Raw genomic sequence first — 23503 nt, forward strand, 5'->3', positions numbered from 1 at the left:
AGTAGAAAGTACAGGTATTTGTGTTCAACATGTAAGAAGTAGAAAGTACAGGTATTTGAGTTCAACATGTGAGAAGTAGAAAGTACAGGTATTTGGGTTCAACATGTAAGAAGTAGAAAGTACAGGTATTTGAGTTCAACATGTGAGAAGTAGAAAGTACAGGTATTTGAGTTCAACATGTGAGAAGTAGAAAGTACAGGTATTTGAGTTCAACATGTAAGAAGTAGAAAGTACAGGTATTTGAGTTCAACATGTAAGAAGTAGAAAGTACAGGTATTTGAGTTCAACATGTAAGAAGTAGAAAGTACAGGTATTTGGGTTCAACAGGTAAGAAGTAGAAAGTACAGGTATTTGAGTTCAACATGAGAGAAGTAGAAAGTACAGGTATTTGAGTTCAACATGTAAGAAGTAGAAAGTACAGGTATTTGGGTTCAACATGTAAGAAGTAGAAAGTACAGGTATTTGGGTTCAAAGTATGAGAAGTAGAAAGTACAGGTATTTGGGTTCAAAGTATGAGAAGTAGAAAGTAAAAAGTCATCAGAAAAATAAGTAGTGGAGTAAAGTACTGATACCAGAACAATCTACTCAAGTACATGAAGGAAGTATTTGTACTCCACTACTTCCCACCTCCGGCTTTAAGACATACTGACACTACATCTGTAAGTCAGGCATGGAGGAAAGTAGTTCTTTGGCTACCATGGAAACATCATCCACGCTGCTGTGTGTTTCAGCGCCGTGTACCTGGTGCGCCACCTGGACACCCGGCAGCGCTTTGCCATGAAGAAGATCAACAAGCAGAACCTGATCCTGAGGAACCAGATCCAGCAGGCCTTCGTGGAGCGAGACATCCTCACCTTCGCAGAAAACCCCTTCGTGGTGTCCATGTTCTGCTCCTTCGAGACCAGAAGGCACCTCTGCATGGTCATGGAGTACGTGGAAGGTGAGGGAACTGTGCGCCGACCACACGCTGCATAAACCTCGCGCTGTTAGCATTTACACCTTTCTCAAAGATATTAAAGTGGCTGTTACTTTATATATATTGATTGTTGTGCTTTTATTTAGGTCTTAATGTGTGTATATGTATAAATGTGTCTGTTGATTGTGTATATAGGATATACGTATTTTTATATATATATGTTTTTGTATTTGGGATTGTGGGAAACAGTATTTCGATCTCTCTGACTGCACACACACTGAAAGATTGACAATAAAGTTGACTTTAACCCTTTGTGCTGTAGCTATGGTGACCGAAATCGACAAAACAAACAAATTCTTCATGCAAATTAGCTCAAAAAGATACAAACGGACTCACAACGACGACGAAGAAGACAAAACGACCACAAAGACATTCAAATGTGAAACATAACACAAAAGAATCATCAGACAAAGAGGGACATACAGACAGAGGCAGAATAATGCAAGATACACATTTACAATATCCCTCACAATGTACAGAGGACTCATAGCAGTCTGACTCCATCAGAGCTCCAGCTCTCCTCGTGTCTCTGAGTCCTGACTCCATCAGAGCTCCAGCTCTCCTCGTGTCTCTGAGTCCTGACTCCATCAGAGCTCCACCTCTCCTCGTGTCTCTGGATCCTGACTCCATCAGAGCTCCAGCTCTCCTCGTGTCTCTGAGTCCTGACTCCATCAGAGCTCCAGCTCTCCTCGTGTCTCTGAGTCCTGACTCCATCAGAGCTCCAGCTCTCCTCGTGTCTCTGAGTCCTGACTCCATCAGAGCTCCAGCTCTCCTCGTGTCTCTGAGTCCTGACTCCATCAGAGCTCCATCTCTCCTCGAGTCTCTGAGTCCTGACTCCATCAGAGCTCCATCTCTCCTCGAGTCTCTGAGTCCTGACTCCATCAGAGCTCCAGCTCTCCTCGTGTCTCTGAGTCCTGACTCCATCAGAGCTCCAGCTCTCCTCGTGTCTCTGAGTCCTGACTCCATCAGAGCTCCAGCTCTCCTCGTGTCTCTGAGTCCTGACTCCATCAGAGCTCCAGCTCTCCTCGTGTCTCTGAGTCCTGACTCCATCAGAGCTCCATCTCTCCTCGTGTCTCTGAGTCCTGACTCCATCAGAGCTCCATCTCTCCTCGAGTCTCTGAGTCCTGACTCCATCAGAGCTCCAGCTCTCCTCGTGTCTCTGAGTCCTGACTCCATCAGAGCTCCATCTCTCCTCGAGTCTCTGAGTCCTGACTCCATCAGAGCTCCAGCTCTCCTCGTGTCTCTGAGTCCTGACTCCATCAGAGCTCCATCTCTCCTCGAGTCTCTGAGTCCTGACTCCATCAGAGCTCCATCTCTCCTCGAGTCTCTGAGTCCTGACTCCATCAGAGCTCCATCTCTCCTCGAGTCTCTGAGTCCTGACTCCATCAGAACATGATTCTAACATCATGACTGACTGATCGTGTGTCTGCAGGTGGAGACTGTGCGACTCTGCTGAAGAACATCGGGGCGCTTCCTGTAGAGATGGCTCGGATGTACTTTGCAGAAACCGTCCTCGCTCTGGAGTATTTACACAACTACGGGATCGTCCACCGGGACCTCAAGCCTGACAAGTGAGACAGAGCGAACCCATCTGATGCCTGATGTACACACAGGAAGGAGTTCTTTATAACGTGTGTGTTTCTGCTGCAGCCTCCTGATCACCTCCATGGGTCACATCAAGCTCACAGACTTCGGCCTCTCTAAGATGGGTCTGATGAGTCTGACCACCAACCTGTACGAAGGACACATCGAGAAGGACACTCGGGAGTTCCTGGATAAACAGGTACGACAAAAAGGGTGAAGTAGAACTCTGTTAAACAATCTGAAATCAAGACAGGTTAAGTTATTTTATGAATGCATTTATATAAAGCATAGTGTAACCAAACATTATTTTTATTTATTTTATTATTATTATTTGTATTTTTTATTATTTTAGTATTATAATTATATTATTATTATTTATTATTTGTATTTATTCTATTTGTATTCGTTTCAGTTGTATTGTTTTTATTATTTGTATTTTTTTTTATATATATATATATATATTTGTATTATTTTAGTATTATAATTAGATTATTAGTTTTATTATTATTATTTATTTTTTTATTTCTATTAGTTGTAATTTTATTATTATTATTTTTATAATTTTAGTATTATAATTAGATTATTATTTTTATTATTTTAGTATTATAATTATATTATTATTTATTATTTGTATTTATTCTATTTGTATTAGTTTCAGTTTTATTATTTGTATTAGTTGTAATTTTATTATTTGTATTTTTTTTTATATATATATATATATTTGTATTTTAGTATTATAATTAGATTATTAGTTTTATTTGTATTATTATTATTTCTTTTTTTAATTTCTATTAGTTGTAATTTTATTATTATTATTTTTATAATTTTAGTATTATAATTAGATTATTATTTTTATTATTATTTTTATTATTTCTATTCGTTTTTTTTAATTATTTTCTTTTCTTTTTTGTATTATTTTTATTTGTATTTTCTTTTTTAAATGTGCACGTTGCACATCATTCACAGGAGGTAAAGTGGCACATGAATGAAACGACTGAGGGAATAAAGAGTGTTTCCTGTGCTCCAGGTGTGTGGCACTCCGGAGTACATCGCCCCCGAGGTGATCCTGCGGCAGGGCTACGGGAAGCCGGTGGACTGGTGGGCGATGGGCATCATCCTGTACGAGTTCCTGGTGGGCTGCGTGCCTTTCTTTGGAGACACTCCGGAGGAACTGTTCGGACAGGTCATCACAGGTGAGGGGCTCAAGCTGGAGAGAGTTGGAGCCATTAAGAGACTCTGGGTTAATGAGGTGGGAAGTAGTGGAGTACAAATACTCTGTTACTGTACATAAGTACATGTTTCTGGCATCAGTACTGGCATCAGTACTTTCCTCCACTACTTGTTTTTCTGACGACTTTTTACTTTGACTTCTTACATTTAGAACACAAATACCTGTACTTTCTACTTCTCACATGTTGAACACAAATACCTGTACTTTCTACTTCTTACATGTTGAACTCAAATACCTGTACTTTCTACTTCTTACATTTAGAACACAAATACCTGTACTTTCTACTTCTTACATGTTGAACTCAAATACCTGTACTTTCTACTTCTTACATGTTGAACTCAAATACCTGTACTTTCTACTTCTCACATGTTGAACACAAATACCTGTACTTTCTACTTCTTACATGTTGAACACAAATACCTGTACTTTCTACTTCTTACATTTAGAACACAAATACCTGTACTTTCTACTTCTTACATGTTGAACTCAAATACCTGTACTTTCTACTTCTTACATGTTGAACTCAAATACCTGTACTTTCTACTTCTCACATGTTGAACACAAATACCTGTACTTTCTACTTCTTACATGTTGAACACATGTACCTGTACTTTCTACTTCCTACATGTTGAACACAAATACCTGTACTTTCTACTTCTTACATGTTGAACTCAAATACCTGTACTTTCTACTTCTTACATGTTGAACACAAATACCTGTACTTTCTACTTCTTACATGTTGAACACAAATACCTGTCACTTCTTACATGTTGAACACAAATACCTGTACTTTCTACTTCTTACATGTTGAACACAAATACCTGTACTTTCTACTTCTTACATGTTGAACTCAAATACCTGTACTTTCTACTTCTTACATGTTGAACACAAATACCTGTACTTTCTACTTCTTACATGTTGAACTCAAATACCTGTACTTTCTACTTCTTACATGTTGAACACAAATACCTGTACTTTCTACTTCTTACATGTTGAACTCAAATACCTGTACTTTCTACTTCTCACATGTTGAATACAAATACCTGTACTTTCTACTTCTTACATTTTGAACACAAATACCTGTACTTTCTACTTCTCACATGTTGAACACAAATACCTGTACTTTCTACTTCCTACATGTTGAACACAAATACCTGTACTTTCTACTTCTTACATTTAGAACACAAATACCTGTACTTTCTACTTCTTACATTTTGAACACAAATACCTGTACTTTCTACTTCTTACATGTTGAACACAAATACCTGTACTTTCTACTTCTTACATTTAGAACACAAATACCTGTACTTTCTACTTCTTACATGTTGAACACAAATACCTGTACTTTCTACTTCTCACATGTTGAACACAAATACCTGTACTTTCTACTTCTTACATGTTGAACACAAATACCTGTACTTTCTACTTCTCACATGTTGAACTCAAATACCTGTACTTTCTACTTCTTACATGTTGAACTCAAATACCTGTACTTTCTACTTCTTACATGTTGAACTCAATTACCTGTACTTTCTACTTCTTACATGTTGAACTCAAATACCTGTACTTTCTACTTCTTACATGTTGAACACAAATACCTGTACTTTATACTTCTCACATGTTGAACCCAAATACCTGTACTTTCTACTTCTCACATGTTGAACTCAAATACCTGTACTTTCTACTTCTCACATGTTGAACTCAAATACCTGTACTTTCTACTTCTCACATGTTGAACTCAAATACCTGTACTTTCTACTTCTTACATGTTGAACTCAAATACCTGTACTTTCTACTTCTTACATGTTGAACTCAAATACCTGTACTTTCTACTTCTTACATGTTGAACTCAAATACCTGTACTTTCTACTTCTTACATGTTGAACACAAATACCTGTACTTTCTACTTCTTACACGTTGAACACAAATACCTGTACTTTCTACTTCTTACACTTTGAACACAAATACCTGTACTTTATACTTCTTACATGTTGAACCCAAATACCTGTACTTTCTACTTCTTACATGTTGAACACAAATACCTGTACTTTCTACTTCTTACATGTTGAACACAAATACCTGTACTTTCTACTTCTCACATGTTGAACTCAAATACCTGTACTTTCTACTTCTTACATGTTGAACTCAAATACCTGTACTTTCTACTTCTTACATGTTGAACACAAATACCTGTACTTTCTACTTCTTACATGTTGAACACAAATACCTGTACTTTCTACTTCTCACATGTTGAACACAAATACCTGTACTTTCTACTTCTTACATGTTGAACTCAAATACCTGTACTTTCTACTTCCTACATGTTGAACTCAAATACCTGAACTTTCTACTTCTTACATGTTGAACTCAAATACCTGTACTTTCTACTTCTTACATGTTGAACACAAATACCTGTACTTTCTACTTCTTACATGTTGAACACAAATACCTGTACTTTCTACTTCTCACATGTTGAACACAAATACCTGTACTTTCTACTTCTCACATGTTGAACACAAATACCTGTACTTTCTACTTCTCTCATGTTGAACTCAAATACCTGTACTTTCTACTTCTTACATGTTGAACTCAAATACCTGAACTTTCTACTTCTAACATGTTGAACTCAAATACCTGTACTTTCTACTTCTCACATGTTGAACACAAATACCTGTACTTTCTACTTCTTACATGTTGAACTCAAATACCTGAACTTTCTACTTCTTACATGTTGAACTCAAATACCTGTACTTTCTACTTCTTACATGTTGAACTCAAATACCTGAACTTTCTACTTCTTACATGTTGAACTCAAATACCTGTACTTTCTACTTCTTACATGTTGAACTCAAATACCTGAACTTTCTACTTCTTACATGTTGAACTCAAATACCTGTACTTTCTACTTCTCACATGTTGAACTCAAATACCTGTACTTTCTACTTCTTACATGTTGAACTCAAATACCTGAACTTTCTACTTCTTACATGTTGAACTCAAATACCTGTACTTTCTACTTCTCTCATGTTGAACACAAATACCTGTACTTTCTACTTCTTACATGTTGAACACAAATACCTGTACTTTCTACTTCTCACATGTTGAACTCAAATACCTGTACTTTCTACTTCTTACATGTTGAACTCAAATACCTGTACTTTCTACTTCTTCGTAACAAACACAGAAAAATACTTTACTCCTACAAGTATTATTGGACTCACTTTTCTCCCCTTTTTAATAATAATCCATTTTATTTATAAGTGCACTTTTTATTTGAGTAAACAAAACTCAAAGTGCTACAGAGTAAAATGGTTGAACCAAAACAACAAATAAAAGCAGCTACGTTTCCGTCGGCAAGGCAACGAGTGGGGGTTTAAAAATCTAGGAAAAGGCTATTCTAACAAGATGAATGTTTCCCAATATCCCGTCTCCTGCAGATGACATCGTGTGGCCTGAAGGAGACGAGGCCCTCCCGTTTGACGCCCAGCACCTGATCTCCTCCCTGCTGCAGACCAACCCTCTGGGCCGGCTGGGAACAGGTCAGTGGCTTTTATATTGCTCCAAGAACAAGCTGGTAGTTTCAGCCCTTTATCTGCACACCTCTCCCCCTGTTCCAGAGCCACTGGCCTTACACACTAGCTCTCCCCCTGTTCCAGAGCCACTGGCCTTACACACTAGCTCTCCCCCTGTTCCAGAGCCACTGGCCTTACACACTAGCTCTCCCCCTGTTCCAGAGCCACTGGCCTTACACACTCCCCCCCCCCTGTTCCAGAGCCACTGGCCTTACACACTAGCTCTCCCCCTGTTCCAGAGCCACTGGCCTTACACACTAGCTCTCCCCCTGTTCCAGAGCCACTGGCCTTACACACTACCTCTCCCCCTGTTCCAGAGCCACTGGCCTTACACACTACCTCTCCCCCTGTTCCAGAGCCACTGGCCTTACACACTACCTCTCCCCCTGTTCCAGAGCCACTGGCCTTACACACTACCTCTCCCCCTGTTCCAGAGTCACTGGCCTTACACACTACCTCTCCCCCTGTTCCAGAGCCACTGGCCTTACACACTACCTCTCCCCCTGTTCCAGAGTCACTGGCCTTACACACTAGCTCTCCCCCTGTTCCAGAGCCACTGGCCTTACACACTAGCTCTCCCCCTGTTCCAGAGCCACTGGCCTTACACACTAGCTCTCCCCCTGTTCCAGAGCCACTGGCCTTACACACTAGCTCTCCCCCTGTTCCAGAGCCACTGGCCTTACACACTAGCTCTCCCCCTGTTCCAGAGCCACTGGCCTTACACACTAGCTCTCCCCCTGTTCCAGAGCCACTGGCCTTACACACTACCTCTCCCCCTGTTCCAGAGCCACTGGCCTTACACACTAGCTCTCCCCCTGTTCCAGAGTCACTGGCCTTACACACTAGCTCTCCCCCTGTTCCAGAGTCACTGGCCTTACACACTAGCTCTCCCCCTGTTCCAGAGTCACTGGCCTTACACACTAGCTCTCCCCCTGTTCCAGAGCCACTGGCCTTACACACTACCTCTCCCCCTGTTCCAGAGTCACTGGCCTTACACACTAGCTCTCCCCCTGTTCCAGAGCCACTGGCCTTACACACTAGCTCTCCCCCTGTTCCAGAGCCACTGGCCTTACACACTAGCTCTCCCCCTGTTCCAGAGTCACTGGCCTTACACACTAGCTCTCCCCCTGTTCCAGAGTCACTGGCCTTACACACTAGCTCTCTTCCTGTCTGTATGCTCGTAAATAAGTCGACTTCCGTCTTGGTCCAGAGTCCTTTTTCATTTGTATCCCTGGTTTGTTTTGGCTTAGATCAGTGGTTTCCGTTTTGATCTGTAGAGTTCCAACATGTTGTTCATACAACTGAAATGCAATGTTGTGCTTTTAATTTAACTATTTAAAAAAATGTTATTTCTAGCCGTTATTTTTAGTTAACTATTCCAACCATTTTTTTGTTTTTTTAGCAAACAAGTTCAACCATATAGCTAAATGTTTAGCGCTCTCCGCTCGTCTGCTCACCCGTTTTCTTTGGCTCTCTACTTAATGCATTTTTTGACGTTTCTTTCAAATTATATTTTTAACTACCTGAGCTTCTTTACAATGTTATGACCAGTGTTGGGCAAGTTACTTTTAAAAAGTAGTAATAGTTATAGTTACTGCTCTCAAAAAAGTAACTACCGTACTTTTCGGACTATAAGCCGCGACTTTTTTCCCCATTTGTGTTGTACAGCTAACGGCCACTAGGGAACCTCCTAAATCTATGGATCTTACAGGTAAAATGAACCACCTTTAACTCTACGGGCTCTAGGACCGGTCCGCGCCTGCCACCTCTAAGTGGCGGGAAAAGCTGGAGGCCGGAAAAGAGTGAGACAGGTCGCGCGCCAAAGTAAAAGTGGAACCGAGAGACAGAACGAGAGCAAGACAGACGGACAATGTAGCTGCTGCTGGGGCTTATATGCAGGTGCGCTTCATAGTCCGGAAAGTACGGTAGTTACTTTATTAGTTACTAAATTATAAAAGTAACAAGTTACTTTACTTTAAAAATAATAACAATAAAAATACAAGTTTGTGTTGTTCTGTGGCACCGTAAGACAATGCTTTCTGTCCTGCACACAGTTTACATTTAACCGTAATATTTTTTGCGTCCTTTATCCCCACAAATAAAAAATAGTGGTTTTATCTCCACGTTGTAAATGCGCTGCTGCTCTCGCTGATACTTGCATCCGCCATAGTGTGTGTGTGTGTGTGTGTGTGTGTGTGTGTGTGTGTGTGTGTGTGTGTGTGTTGGTTGTTGTGGTGGGCGTTGCCGTTAGGGTTGGGTATCGTTTGAATTTCCCCGATTCCGATTCTACTTTTCGATTCCGGTTCTTAACGGTTCTCGATTCCGATTCTTTGAGGGGCAGGGTAAAAAAATGATACATGCTTCTTCCACCAAAAAAATTACATTTATTCGAGAAACTTTTACACAGGTTAGTTTAAAGTAATATTCACATTAATCAGTCTGTTTATATTCACTGCTATGTAACTTTAACCTGAGAACCCCTGAAGCTACAACAGTGCAACTTTTAAAAACAGTTCTTGTTGAGAAAAACAAGCATATCTGCCTCTCAGGCATACCGGGAAGAAATGTTTGAACATTTTAAAGCAAAATGCTTCAATCTGGTGCACACGCAGAATTACTAGAGACTAGATCTAGGGGGTACAACTCCAAACACCCATATGAAAAAGATCGGTTTACATTTTAATAATTAAATAACAAATAGCCTACATGTAATGCATTTTATTTTTGTTGTTCATTCATATCTTATTTTACTATTTTATTTATGCATATTTTTTTATCTCTCCAGTTTAAAACGATATGTCTGGTTTACTGTCCTATAGTATACATTGGAATGATTTCAAACCTGTTTTATCCCAATAATTATAAAGGAGTGCCTTGGAAATATGTGTTTACATAAATTGTGATCAAAACGTTTGAGACCCACTGAGATAACTTAGACTAAAGTGAACTATCTAAACACTGAGAGTCCTTTACCTCACTGAGCTGAAGTTATCAGCCTCTCAGTCTGACTGGAGAGGACTCTCCCTCCACATCATTGTAGAAACATCTTCTTCTTCTTCCGTTAGAGCAGCTAGCACCAGATGCTAATAACAACAGCGCCGGTTCCAGTGCACCCTCGTGAGCTGCGGTTGCCAACATCCCCCATTTTCATCACTTGCAGCGCCCATCGTACAGGGCAAATGAAAAGTGTAACCGGGATGAAAAGGGTGTTACATTTACTTAATTATGAATATTGTTACATCAAGGCCGAAAATTAGGATGAGCACCAACGGTCAAAACATTTATTTTTTCTCCCAGAGCTGTCAGCGCAGCGCCTCCACAGATCTGGCGCCCTAGGCGAACATTTATAATGCCAGTGCGACGGGCCGGCCCTGGTCTCAGGTTACACTGTAGGAAATGTAGATACAACGCTACATTTCCCGCCCCGCCGCAGTCATGCAGTAGGCTACGGAGAGCGGCGAGAAACAGTTCCTCAGGAATCGAAAAGCGGAACCGAAATTCACATTTCTAAATGATACCGTTGGAATCGAAATGTTGGAACCGGTTCCGAACCGGAACCGGTTCTCGGTACCCAACCCTAGTTGCCGTGTGTGTGTGTGTGTTGGTTGTTGTGGTGGGCGTTGCCGTGTATGTGTTTGTGTGTCTGTGTATTTTCCCCATAAGGCAAGACCCGCCCAGCTCTGTCTCTGATTGGCTTACCCTGAAATGTTACCCCGCGTTAACCAATCATCAGTCCTCTCTGGTGCTGTGAGAGGACATCGCTGTATTCGCCTGAAGCTACATCCGCAGGGAGATTCGGTTCAGTTGGATCACACAATGTAACGCAGTAACGCACCCATTTAAATCACAGTAACTATAACGGCGTTACTGAATGGGAACAGGTAACTAGTAACGCTATTAGTTACCGCAAAGGTAGTTGCGTTACAGTAACGCGTTAGTCCCAACACTGGGTATGACTAATCCCTTGCCTGTAGGCTCACAGATTCAGCTTTACCTAAAGAAGTCGACTTCTGTCCCACTCAAAATGCCTCTGTCTGTCTTCCTCTTCCTCTCCTCTTCCTCTTCCTTTCCTCTTCCTTTCCTCTTCCTCTCCTCTTCATCTTCCTCTCCTCTTCCTCTCCTCTCCTCTTCCTCTTCCTCTCCTCTTCATCTTCCTCTCCTCTTCCTCTTCCTTTCCTCTTCCTCTTCCTCTCCTCTTCCTCTCCTCTTCCTCTTCCTCTCCTCTTCCTCTCCTCTTCCTCTCCTCTTCCTCTCCTCTTCCTCTTCCTCTCCTCTTCCTCTTCCTCTCCTCTCCTCTCCTCTTCCTCTCTCTCTCCTCTTCCTCTTCCTCTCCTCTTCCTCTCCTCTTCCTCTCCCTCTCCTCCTCTTCCTCTCCTCCTCTTCCTCTTCCTCTCCCTCCTCCTCTTCCTCTCCTCTCCTCCTCCTCTTCCTCTTCCTCTCCTCTTCCTCTCCTCTTCCTCTCCTCTTCCTCTCCTCTCCTCTCCTCTTCCTCTCCTCTCCTCTTCCTCTCCTCTTCCTCTCCTCTCCTCTTCCTCTCCTCTCCTCTTCCTCTCCTCTTCCTCTTCCTCTCCTCTTCCTCTCCTCTCCTCTCCTCCCTCTCCTCTTCCTCTTCCTCTCCTCTTCATCTTCCTCTCCTCTTCCTCTTCCTCTCCTCTTCCTCTTCTCTTCCTCTCCTCTTCATCTTCCTCTCCTCTTCCTCTCCTCTTCCTCTTCCTCTCTAGGAGGAGCCTTTGAAGTGAGGCAGCACTCGTTCTTCACCGAGGTGAACTGGAACAGCCTGCTGAGACAGAAAGCAGAGTTCATCCCTCACCTGGAGTCAGAGGAGGACACCAGCTACTTCGACAGTGGGTCTACAGCACATCGAGAAAGATAACGTATTCATTTCTAAATATGTTCCCATGGTAACGCTGTGATGCTTCGCCCCCAGCCCGGTCTGAGCGCTACCACCACGTGCAGTCGTACGACGAGGACGACACCAACGACGACGAGCCGGTGGAGATCCATCGCTTCTCCTCCTGCTCGCCTCGCTTCAGCAAGGTCAGACCAGATGTTCAAACGTCTCTTTGTATCTGCTGCGGTGGAAATGGTGTGACATTAAAGAATCTTGAAGTATTGGAAGATGTTTACGATTTACACTGCAAGATAATGTTTTATGTATATAATGTATTATGTCACCCTTTCGTGTCTCAAATCGCGTACTTCTTAACTTACGTTTGCTATTTTGAGCATAAGTATGCTTATATGCACTATTAGTACTTGGATGTGGGAGGCGTGTGGCGCAGTGGGTTGTGTGTTGGTGTTGCGGTCAGGGGGGCACAGGTTCAAACCCCACTGCAGTCAGCATGTCGTTGTGTCTCTGGGACCCTTCACCCCAAAGTGCTCCTGTGGGGATTGCCCACTGTATTGAGTCGCTTTGGATAAAAGCGTCTAACGAGTGACATGTAATTTAATGTAAGGGGGATTTCTGTGAAAAATAACGTTGCTAGCTAACAGGGTTTGCTTTGAGGCAACGCTACACAGTTCAAATTCATGTGTTCACTTTGCAAAGTCCGAGTATATCTACATGGACTGTACTTATAAAGCGCTTTATCCAGTCTTTAAGACCCCTCAAAGCGCTTTACATATACATGTCATTCACCCATTCATACAGAGCACCTTACTCTAGGACAGTGCTTCTCAAAGTGTGGTCCGCGGACCACTGGTGGTCCGTGAGCGCCCCCTAGTGGTCCGTGAGTATATTGGTAACATTTCACATTTGAAATAAATAAATACATTTCAGTTTTCCGCACTCTCGTGGGAATATCTCCGCAATGGAGCGAGCTTAACTTTCGATTGCATGATATAGCCCAGCGCAACACCTTCATCACATGTTGCCACCTGATTGTACCATTTTCAGGTGATTTGTAATCTGTTCTAGAAAAATGATGTGATTTTGGATATTTGTGGAGTTAGGTGGTCCGCAAGTGTTTTTTTATTGGTTAAGTGTCCTTGGTATGAGAAAGTTTGAGAAACACTGCTCTAGGACCTAACATCCACGCCCCGTTGGGAGCAGCTCAGGGTTAAGTATCTTTCTTGCCCAAGGACACATCGACATGTTGGCTGCACGGGCTGGGATCGAACCCACAACCTTCTGGTTGAAAGACGACCGCACTCCCTCGCAGCCACAGTCGCTCCATGTACGTTATGTCTTATGTATATTAGTATATATTATATACTATTTTAGATTCTCCTTTCCAAAACGACCGCAGCTATTGTGGATATGACAATAAAGACTGAATCTTTAATCTTGAGACTCATCATATCTCCTCAGCGGGCACCTGGTCCAGGGGAGGTGTCTGTGCTCACTCACTCCTCCCTCTATCGACAGGGACGATACGATAACACTTTAATGTTCAGATCAAGTCTGACATGCTCCAAGCGTCACAGCAGCTCCATGTGTGACATCAACAGACACATATCAAGACAAACATTTAGCATAACGGCACGATCAGTGAGAGAAAAGCTGCTCAAAGAGCCTTCAGCGTGCTTTTGGCTGCGATCCCAGCCCGTGCTGTCAACATGTCGATGTGTCCTTGGGCAAGATACTTAACCCTGAGCTGCTCCCGATGGCCAACGGGGTGTGAATGTTAGGTCCTAGAGCAGGGGTGTCAAACTCAAGGCCCGGGGGCCAAATCCGGCCCGCCACTTCATTTTATGTGGCCCCACAAGAGCTTGCAAAGAATATAATAAGTTTATTATAATGTTACGTGCCGCTTTACAGGAGAACGTTGCCCATAAACTACATGTCCCACAATGCATCTCATTTTGTGACATACGCAATGAAGAGACTTGCAATGATTTTCCGTTGACTTCTGCTTTCAGACGTTAAATACATTATTTTATATTTATTATCTATATATATTTATTTATATAGTCTTAAAGGTACCACCGGCCCTTTGAGTGCAACCATGATTCTAATGTGGCCCGCGATGAAATTGAGTTTGACACCCCTGTCCTAGAGTAAGGTGCTCTGTGTGAATGGGTGTGAACGGGTGGATGACATGTATATGTAAAGCGCTTTGAGGGATCGTAAAGACTGGATAAAGCGCTATATAAGTACAGTCCTACGGTGGCCCTGAAGTGCAAGACACCACAGCATTTCAGATTGGACGGAAAGGGTATTCCTTTAGGGAGAACACTTCTTGTTTGTGATTGGACAGAGCCAGCCAGAGAAGCACTGCTGTGATTGGTTGTTTTTGCTGCCAGTCAAGAAATGACGCTTTGTGATTGGTCAACACCCGACAGCCAAATATGTCCCAACCATGGTCCCACAAGGTACGGTCCCAACACATCAGCCGTTAGCACACACTCAGAGCTCACAGCTCCTCATATCTGTTCAGAAACTGGACAAAAGTTAAACATGTACAATCCACAGACTGTCTGTGTCATGGCGAATACAGTCGCTGCTTTATTTATGTCTGTATGATGTTGTTGTGAGTGTGGACGGAGCAGCTACAGGTTAGTTTAGCCTGATGAATCCGATTCAGAAAACACGCATTTTAAAAGCTTTTCGCCTGCCGTCTTGTCTGCAGACTTGTCAAAGCGTTAATTCATGGTTTTTACTAACTGCTATCAGTATGTAGTTACTTCGGCATCACTTTGAAACGTGTATTACAATTAAATCACGGTCAAATATGTTCATTTTGTTGTAGGATTTACATGGAGATACGCCCCGTCCCCTCTCCAGCGCCTCTTGTTTGAATGACAGCATTGACAGGAGCAAACACAGCTGAGAGCCGCGGTGAAACTCGAGCGATTAGAGCGATGCGAATATTGGGCGGTCTACCATAGTATTTACATGGAGATAAGCCCCTTACAAACCATGAGTTAATAAAGCATTAATTCTGTATTTACTCCTGTCATTCAAACAAGACGCTGGAGAGGGGGCGGGCCGTATCTCCATGTAAATCGGAATTGGATCCATCAGGCTAAACTAACCTGTAGCTGCTCCGTCCACACTCACAACAACGTCATACAGACATAAATAAAGCAGCGACTGTATTCTCCATGACACAAGCAGTCTGTGGTTTGTACTTGTTTAACTTGTGTCCAGTTTCTGAACAGATATGAGGAGCTGTGAGCTCTGAGTGCTAACAGCTAACGGCTGATGTGTTGGGCTAATCACGAAGCGTCATTTCTTGACTGGCAGCAAAAACAACCAATCACAGCAGTGCTTCTCTGGCTGGCTCTGTCCAATCACAAACAAGAAGTGTTCCCCCTAAAGGAATACCCTTTCCGTCCAATCTGAAATGCTGCGGTGTTTTCTGAAATGCTGTGGTGTTTTGCACTTCAGGGCCACCGTACAGTCCATTCACCATTTGATCTGCATTCAGCTCTGTATTTACTGAGAGGGTCGACTGGAGCACAAAGGATGCTTCAGTCTGACTTCATTGAACCGAGGGACCCTGATCAGAAGTGTTGCCACGAGATAACAGAACGTTTTGAGTAACCCCTCAGTGTGTGTGTGTGTGTGTGTGTGTGTGTGTGTGTGTGTGTGTGTGTGTGTGTGTGTGTGTGTGTGTGTGTGTGTGTGTGTGTGTGTGTGTGTGTGTGTGTGTGTGTGTGTGTGTGTGTGTGTGTGTGTGGTTGTGTGTGCTGCAGGTGTACAGCAGCATGGAGCACCTGTCTCAGCTGGAGCAGAAGCACCCCGGGGTGACGCTGCGAGAACACAAAGTTCCCCGAGAGGAGCGAGTGGCCAAGAGAGAGAGTCTGGGCAGCCTGACGCTGCGAGACAAGAGCTGGAGGACCGGCTCCCCGGAGATGTGAGTGCACGTTGAGAGGAGATGAGTCTGATAAAGACTCGGGCAGCCCTGAGATGTGAGAGTGTCTCAACTCCTCTCGGCCCCGATGCAAAGTATTGCATTATGGGTATGCGGACGGTGGAGTCGTAACACTGGAAATTGTGGGACCAGCCCAATGCAAATATAATATATAGTTTTCTATGTTAAATACACGTACCACTATACTCATGTCAAAGAGAAGCTGCCATTTATTTATCGAGTTAATTGAGCAGTCTATCCTGTCAGATGTCTTTAATATCAAATACTTATACCTAAGTACGTCTGTTTTTCTCAGGAAGCATCTATCCTATCAAAGTATTTCTACAGTTTGGTATTAATACTTTAATCCGAGTACTTTCTCCACCTCGTGTTCCTCAGGAAGCGTCTGTCCTGCTCCGAGTCGTCCTTCTATGAGAGCGACTCCAGCCCCCCCTCAGGGGCTCGGAGGCGTTTCTCCGCTCTGATGGACTCCCACCGCCTGGCCTCGCCTCTGGAGACGGACTCTGAGCTGCCGGCGCCCAGCAGACTCTCTCTGAAGAACAGAGGGGCCTCTCTGGAGGGAGACCTGAGATCAGTGCTTAAAGACAGCAACGGGCTCACAGCGGCAGTCGGTGGGTGATGGAGATTGGTTTGTTTGAGTGGGCATGTAATATTATTGGATGACAACCATTTTTCATATATTTTTTTCACATCGGTTCATTCTTTTTGCATTATTTGTTTTTTGTATTTCTGGAGGATGTGAAATTCTGTCGTGTTGACATTTTGAATTGAGCGTATTCAAACATCTACATCTCAGTAAAAGTCAAATCGCACAGAGAAGGGAGGAGGCTCCCTAATAAAAGACTCAGATCAAGATTTAAGTTTCAAACCTGTAGACCTGAGATCAGTTCTTAGGATGTGAAACTTTCATGTTAAAATTCTGAATGTAGAGTATTCAAACCCATACTCAATCTCAAAAAGTATAATATCGAGAGAGGAGGATGTGATCAGGTCAGATCGGGTTGGACGTTTTAAACCTGTATTCGATCACATTTCATATCGAGAGTGATTCATCGTTGGGTTTTATTTCTCACTGTACCTCTCAGATAAGGTTCTGAGACCTGCTGAAGCTCCGCAGCCTCTCCCAGGCAGTAATGCTCCTGCTCTGGGTCTCCCGGACCCTCAGGGGCCTCGAGGGGCCGCCACTGACCTGGTGCTGAGGAGGGTCCGACACCACCAGCTCTCTGAGGGAGAGAAAAACAGCTCACGGCCGGGAGCTAAAGTCATCAAATCTGCTTCTGCTACGGCTCTGTCCGTCATCATTCCTGCAGGTTAGCATTACATACACACGCTCTATTGAAATGACTCTTCCAATCAGAGGTCGCGTTAACCCAATACTTTCCGTCTATGACGAATTATTTTTAACAATGACGGAAAAATCTGAAAGGAAATGATACCGTTTCCAAACCCAACTTAGCCGTACAGATCATTGAAACGTCTGAGTTTTGGCTTTACGCTGTGCGCACTCCCGCGAGGTGCAGTGGGCATGCATAACACAGCGCTAACAGTTCACGAGCGTGCCCCCCCCCCCCCCCAGAGTGTAAAGGCCGACGGGTAATACTGAATACTGACGTTTTACGATCCTGTCCGTCAAAATTACGGGCAGTGAAAAAGTCTAGCGCAACCTCTGCTTCGAATAACCCTGAACATTTTGCACATACTGTACAAACCCTCCCTCACTGCATTTACATTTTAAAATTATTTTTTACAAAACTGCAACTGCTTAGCACAGTTTTATATTGTATTCTATTATAAATATATATTTGTAGCAGTAGATTGATCTATTTTAGAGAATCCTAACTTATTCTGTCTATGTGTAGTCTTTAGATAGTCTATAGCAGTGCTTCTCAAAGTGTGAGCGCCCCCTAGTGGTCCGTGAGTATATTGGTAACATTTCACATTTGAAATTAATTAATTAATTAAAGTTTTCCGCACTCTCGCGGGAATATCTCCGCAATGGAGCGAGCTTAAGTTTCACTTTCGATTGCATGATAAAGCCCAGCGCAACACCTTCATCACACATGTTGCCACTTGTTTGTACCATTTTCAGGCGATTTGCAATAAACGATGTGTTTTTGAATATTTGTGGAGTTAGGTGGTGAACAAGTTTGAGAAACACTGGTCTATAGCTATATATCTTTCTACTGTTGATATGTATATATGAACTGTTTATTTTTTATTAGATTTTCTTACTATTTGTATTAGATTTTTAGTTCATGTGCAATGCCTAATAACACATACTGTGACAAAAAATGAAATAAATCTAATCTAAATCATCCAAATTGACTCCAAAAACACAAAATATTATTTGTGTTCAACTATATCTCTATAGTTTTGTTCTCACAATATTAAGCCAATTATTTCACAAAACATAATGACTGCTACCGAGCCTTGATAATAAGAAACATGCCATCAAAGTTTGCAGTCATTAAAAAAAAAGAAATGGCCAACGTTTGTATGTATTTTATTCACAATGTATTCACTGTTGGAACGCTTTGCAATTCTATTTGTATTGTGTTTGTTCTATAAATATTAGGCAAAATATATCGCATAACATATGACTGCTACCGAGCCACAATTATGAAAAAAGGCCTTCACAGTCAATTTAGCCAAAGTTATTTAAGGAGGGGACAGAATACCCCTTCCCTTTTTAGAAATAAATCCTGTGATCTAAACTGATCTCCCTCCCTCTCTCTCCTCAGTGGAGCCGCACGTCCCCTCCCCCTTAGCGAGCCCCATGTCTCCTCGCTCCCTCTCCTCAAACCCCTCCTCCCGAGACTCCTCCCCCAGCAGAGATTACTCCCCCATGGTGAACGTGCAGCACTCCCCCATCATCATCCACCGTGCGGGGAAGAAGTACGGCTTCACCCTGAGAGCCATCAGAGTTTACATGGGAGACAGCGACGTGTTCAGCGTGCATCACATGGTCTGGGTAAGAGAGGAGGAGGAGCCATCATCAACTTTATGTATACATATACAGCTAAATGTGTGAGGGAAGCAGGGTTTTGGGAGGGCAGACCGATGAAAAACAGGTTTGTTAGAATGTAAAGTCACTTTTGGTAGGCTTTCAATTTGGAGACAAGCAGGAGGAATGCTAGCTTGACTCAGAAAAATATTCAGCTTGATGCAGAGTGAGATTAGTAGCATTAGTATTAGTATTAGCATTAGTAGCATGAGAAAAGGTTTCCCCACATTCAGTGTTTCCGCCAGACCAGGGCTGAGAGGGCGCCCACCCCGAGAGCGCTGCCCACACTCTTTATACAGCAAGAGCAAACATTCAGTAATATACATACTTAATGTATTTACATATTATTTCCAGTGGATAAATGCAATCCTACTGTACTGACATAGTTGTCCATTTTTGTCTGTTTTAAAATTAACATCAACATTAGATCTTTATTCTCATTTCATTTTAAATACTTTAACTGTGTAGACATTTCAACTTTAGGATTTTGAATGTGGTTTCTTAAACAGCAACAGCCATTGGGTCATTAGGCACTAGCAGTATCTGCAGAGCTTTGAAACACAGTGTTGTAATTAGGGCTGTCAGTCGATTAAAATATTTAATCGCGATTAATCGCATGATTGTCCATAGTTAATCGCACATTTTGTATCTGTTCTAAATGTACCTTAGAGGGATATTTTTCAAGTTTTGAATACTCTTATCAACATATGAGTGGACAAATATGCTTTATGCAAATGTTTGTATATTCTCATGAATATTAAACACAACAACCTCTGAACATTAAAGTTTGCTGCTCGTAGACGTGTCCAGGCGTCTCCCCCGCACACTTTCAAGTGTGGTCTGCCGCAAGCGGGCGGCAGGAGCGGGGCTGTCGGCATCAGCAGTGTGCTTGATGGTATTTTTTGCGTTATTAACGCGGTAACTTGACAGCCCTAGTTTTAATATATGGCTGAGCAGAAGCCTGTATGATTTATAAAAACTGAGCGGACCGAGTATAAAGCCCTGTGGAACACCATAGGTAATTGATTTCATAGTTTGTATTTAGTTATCAGCAAAATACTACGTTGGGCTGCATCATTTGGAAAAAATAACTTATATAACTTATTTTATTTAGGTTGTAGAATACCAGGATTTCTCTACAACTCCACAATACTTCATTCAAATATCTTCACATATTTTGCCTTGAATATGTGCATACTGCGATTTGCATAAAGGCACTAGTCCATATTGGGATTTTGATGAAATTCCAATTAATTAGTAGTATCCAATGCAGAGCTGAGATGTTTCTTCCAGAGTTAATATATGTTTCTCTTTGTCTCACCAGCCCCATTAGATAAAATGCATTTCTGGTAAGTGTGTAAATGTGTTTCATGAAGTCCTTTTGTTCTAACCACAGCATGTTGAAGACGGAGGTCCGGCTCAGGAAGCTGGACTCAGCGCCGGTGATCTGATCACTCATGTGAACGGAGAGTCAGTCCACGGTCTGGTCCACACGGAGGTGGTGGAGCTCATCCTGAAGGTGAGGAACACACATCTAATCCTTATCTACTTAAATCAGAGGTGGGAAGTAGTGGAGTACAAATACTTTGTTACTGTACTTAAGTACATATTTCTGGTATCAGTACTTTACTCGACTACTTATTTTTCTGACGACTTTTTACTTTGACTTCTTACATTTTGAACCCAAATACCTGTACTTTCTACTTCTTACATGTTGAACACAAATACCTGTACTTTCTACTTCTTACATGTTGAACACAAATACCTGTACTTTCTACTTCTTACATGTTGAACACAATATACATGTACTTTCTACTTCTTACATGTTGAACCCAAATACCTGTACTTTCTACTTCTTACATGTTGAACTCAAATACCTGTACTTTCTACTTCTTACATGTTGAACTCAAATACCTGTACTTTCTACTTCTTACATGTTGAACACACATACCTGTACTTTCTACTTCTTACATGTTGAACCCAAATACCTGTACTTTCTACTTCTTACATGTTGAACCCAAATACCTGTACTTTCTACTTCTTACATGTTGAACTCAAATACCTGTACTTTCTACTTCTTACATGTTGAACACAAATACCTGTACTTTCTACTTCTTACAAGTTGAACCCAAGTACCTGTACTTTCTACTTCTCACATGTTGAACACAAATACCTGTACTTTCTACTTCTTACATGTTGAACACAAATACCTGTACTTTCTACTTCTCTCATGTTGAACACAAATACCTGTACTTTCTACTTCTTACATGTTGAACTCAAATACCTGTACTTTCTACTTCTTACATGTTGAACTCAAATACCTGTACTTTCTACTTCTTACATGTTGAACACAAATACCTGTACTTTCTACTTCTTACAAGTTGAACCCAAGTACCTGTACTTTCTACTTCTCACATGTTGAACACAAATACCTGTACTTTCTACTTCTTACATGTTGAACTCAAATACCTGTACTTTCTACTTCTCTCATTTCCCAAACAGCTGGTTCCTTTAGTCTGAATGTGTGTTGGTGCGTGGTCATTATTCTTTAGAGTCACTGCGTGCCTATTGGTTGGAACACGATCCGTGTATCCATCACTTCCTGGTCTTCTCTAAAGAAGAGGGACCAATGGAAACGTTGTCATGTTGCCGTTGTTCAGCATGGAAACATTCATTAGCTAACAATGACATTATTGTTCTATTCATATAAAGGGAGGTCAGGTACTCTTTAAAGCAGCTGGTAGTTATGGGTACTTTTTACTGAAGTACACTTCAAAGCCTCTTTACTTTCACTTGAGTAAAGAAGTTTAGTCAGTACTTCTACTTTCACCAGAGTATTTTAAAACACGAGTATCTGTACTTCTACTTGAGGAAAGGATGCGAGTACTTTTGCCATATCTGCATTGAATGATTTTTACAAGACGGCTGAAATGAACGGTCCTGATAAAATGACGTGGTTCATTTGTGTGTAACCTGCAGAGTGGAAGCAAGGTGACGGTAACAACGACTCCATTCGAGAACACCTCCATCAAAGTGGGTCCTGCTCGCAAGTCCAGCTATAAATCCAAGATGGCGCGGCGAAGCAAGAGGACGGGAGCCAAGGAGGGGCAAGAGTGCGCTACTGCAATGCTTTTTATTAGAATACATAATTGTCTCATTTATTATTTTAATATATTTATTTTTATGTTTTTATTTTATTTGCCAATTTATTATTCTCATTTTATTTTTTTTAAATGTACTTGATTTTAGTTAATTATTTTCAGTTTGATTATTGTAATCTTTCATACCTTAACTCCTCTCAACAAATCCTATCTGTCTCTCAGGAAGAAGCGCAGCTCTCTGTTCAGGAAGATCACCAAGCAGTCGAACCTGCTCCACACCAGCCGCAGCCTCTCCTCTCTGAACCGCTCTCTGTCCTCTGGAGACAGTCTGCCCGGCTCCCCGACCCACAGCCTCTCCGCCCGGTCCCCCACCCAGAGCTACCGCTCCAACCTCACCGAACCCCCCTACCTGGGTCAGTACTCAAACTCAACTTTATTGTCAATGTGTGTACAGACAGAGATCGAAATACCATTTCCCACAATCCCGAATACAAAAAATACAAATATATATAAAAATATGTATACAAATATGTATATACAGGGGAGCACATAACTGTCACTTGTCTCACTAAGCGTATTTGCGTACCGCCGGACTTGTGAAGCATTTCCACTGGACGACAGAGCCGGTCGCCGTGCGCACAGACGGGGCTGCTGGTAACGTCGGTGTACGGAACTGTGCCACAACTACCGGCGCGAGTTCAACGCGCGTGCTCCACTAGCGCCCGCCCCTCCCGTCGACGTTCAATACCACACCCCCACCGACACACCCCCCCCCGTCGACGACGACGTTCGCGAAACAGAGGGGCTGAACACTAACCCTCCATGGGCAGCCCTGAGTACCAAACATTGTCTCCTGGTACTCATTTGAGTAACTGACTAAGAAAGTTGTATATATATATATACACACAATCAACATTGATTGTGTGTATTTAGGTACATATGCACACATTAAGACCTAAATCAAAGCACAACAATCAATATTTACAAAATAACAGTCACTTCTATATCTTTGAGAATGTACATTAGTGCAAGACTGTCCATCGCAGCGTACAACACGTGTCTGGTGCTGGATCTGGATTCCTTTCTTGTAACAATGCTTCTTGGCGATGAATCTTTTACCGTTGGAACGCCTGTTTTCTTATACCTTAAAAAGGAACAAGCATCTGTGGGATGGAGTCTTGCCAAAAAGCATTGGCAAAGAAGTAGTCTACCAAAC

The 23503-nt window shown here is 42.2% G+C and overlaps 1 protein-coding gene across 1 annotated transcript in view; it reads left to right on the forward strand.

Annotated features, from left to right (window-relative positions):
- Nucleotides 1–23503, forward strand: part of mast1b (microtubule associated serine/threonine kinase 1b) — a 92776-nt gene that overhangs the window by 66112 nt on the left and 3161 nt on the right. The window contains exons 12-25 of the mRNA XM_034090136.2: nt 715–940; nt 2409–2547; nt 2627–2759; nt 3588–3753; nt 7229–7330; nt 12085–12207; nt 12291–12400; nt 16004–16164; nt 16561–16793; nt 17268–17492; nt 18924–19153; nt 20583–20705; nt 22166–22299; nt 22510–22700. Of these exons, the coding sequence (XP_033946027.2) occupies nt 715–940; nt 2409–2547; nt 2627–2759; nt 3588–3753; nt 7229–7330; nt 12085–12207; nt 12291–12400; nt 16004–16164; nt 16561–16793; nt 17268–17492; nt 18924–19153; nt 20583–20705; nt 22166–22299; nt 22510–22700 (2296 nt within the window). The remainder of the gene's footprint in view (nt 1–714; nt 941–2408; nt 2548–2626; nt 2760–3587; nt 3754–7228; nt 7331–12084; nt 12208–12290; nt 12401–16003; nt 16165–16560; nt 16794–17267; nt 17493–18923; nt 19154–20582; nt 20706–22165; nt 22300–22509; nt 22701–23503) is intronic.

Source organism: Pseudochaenichthys georgianus, chromosome 8 (assembly GCF_902827115.2).
Source record: "Pseudochaenichthys georgianus chromosome 8, fPseGeo1.2, whole genome shotgun sequence".
In the NCBI taxonomy this organism is placed as follows: Eukaryota; Metazoa; Chordata; class Actinopteri; order Perciformes; family Channichthyidae; genus Pseudochaenichthys; species Pseudochaenichthys georgianus.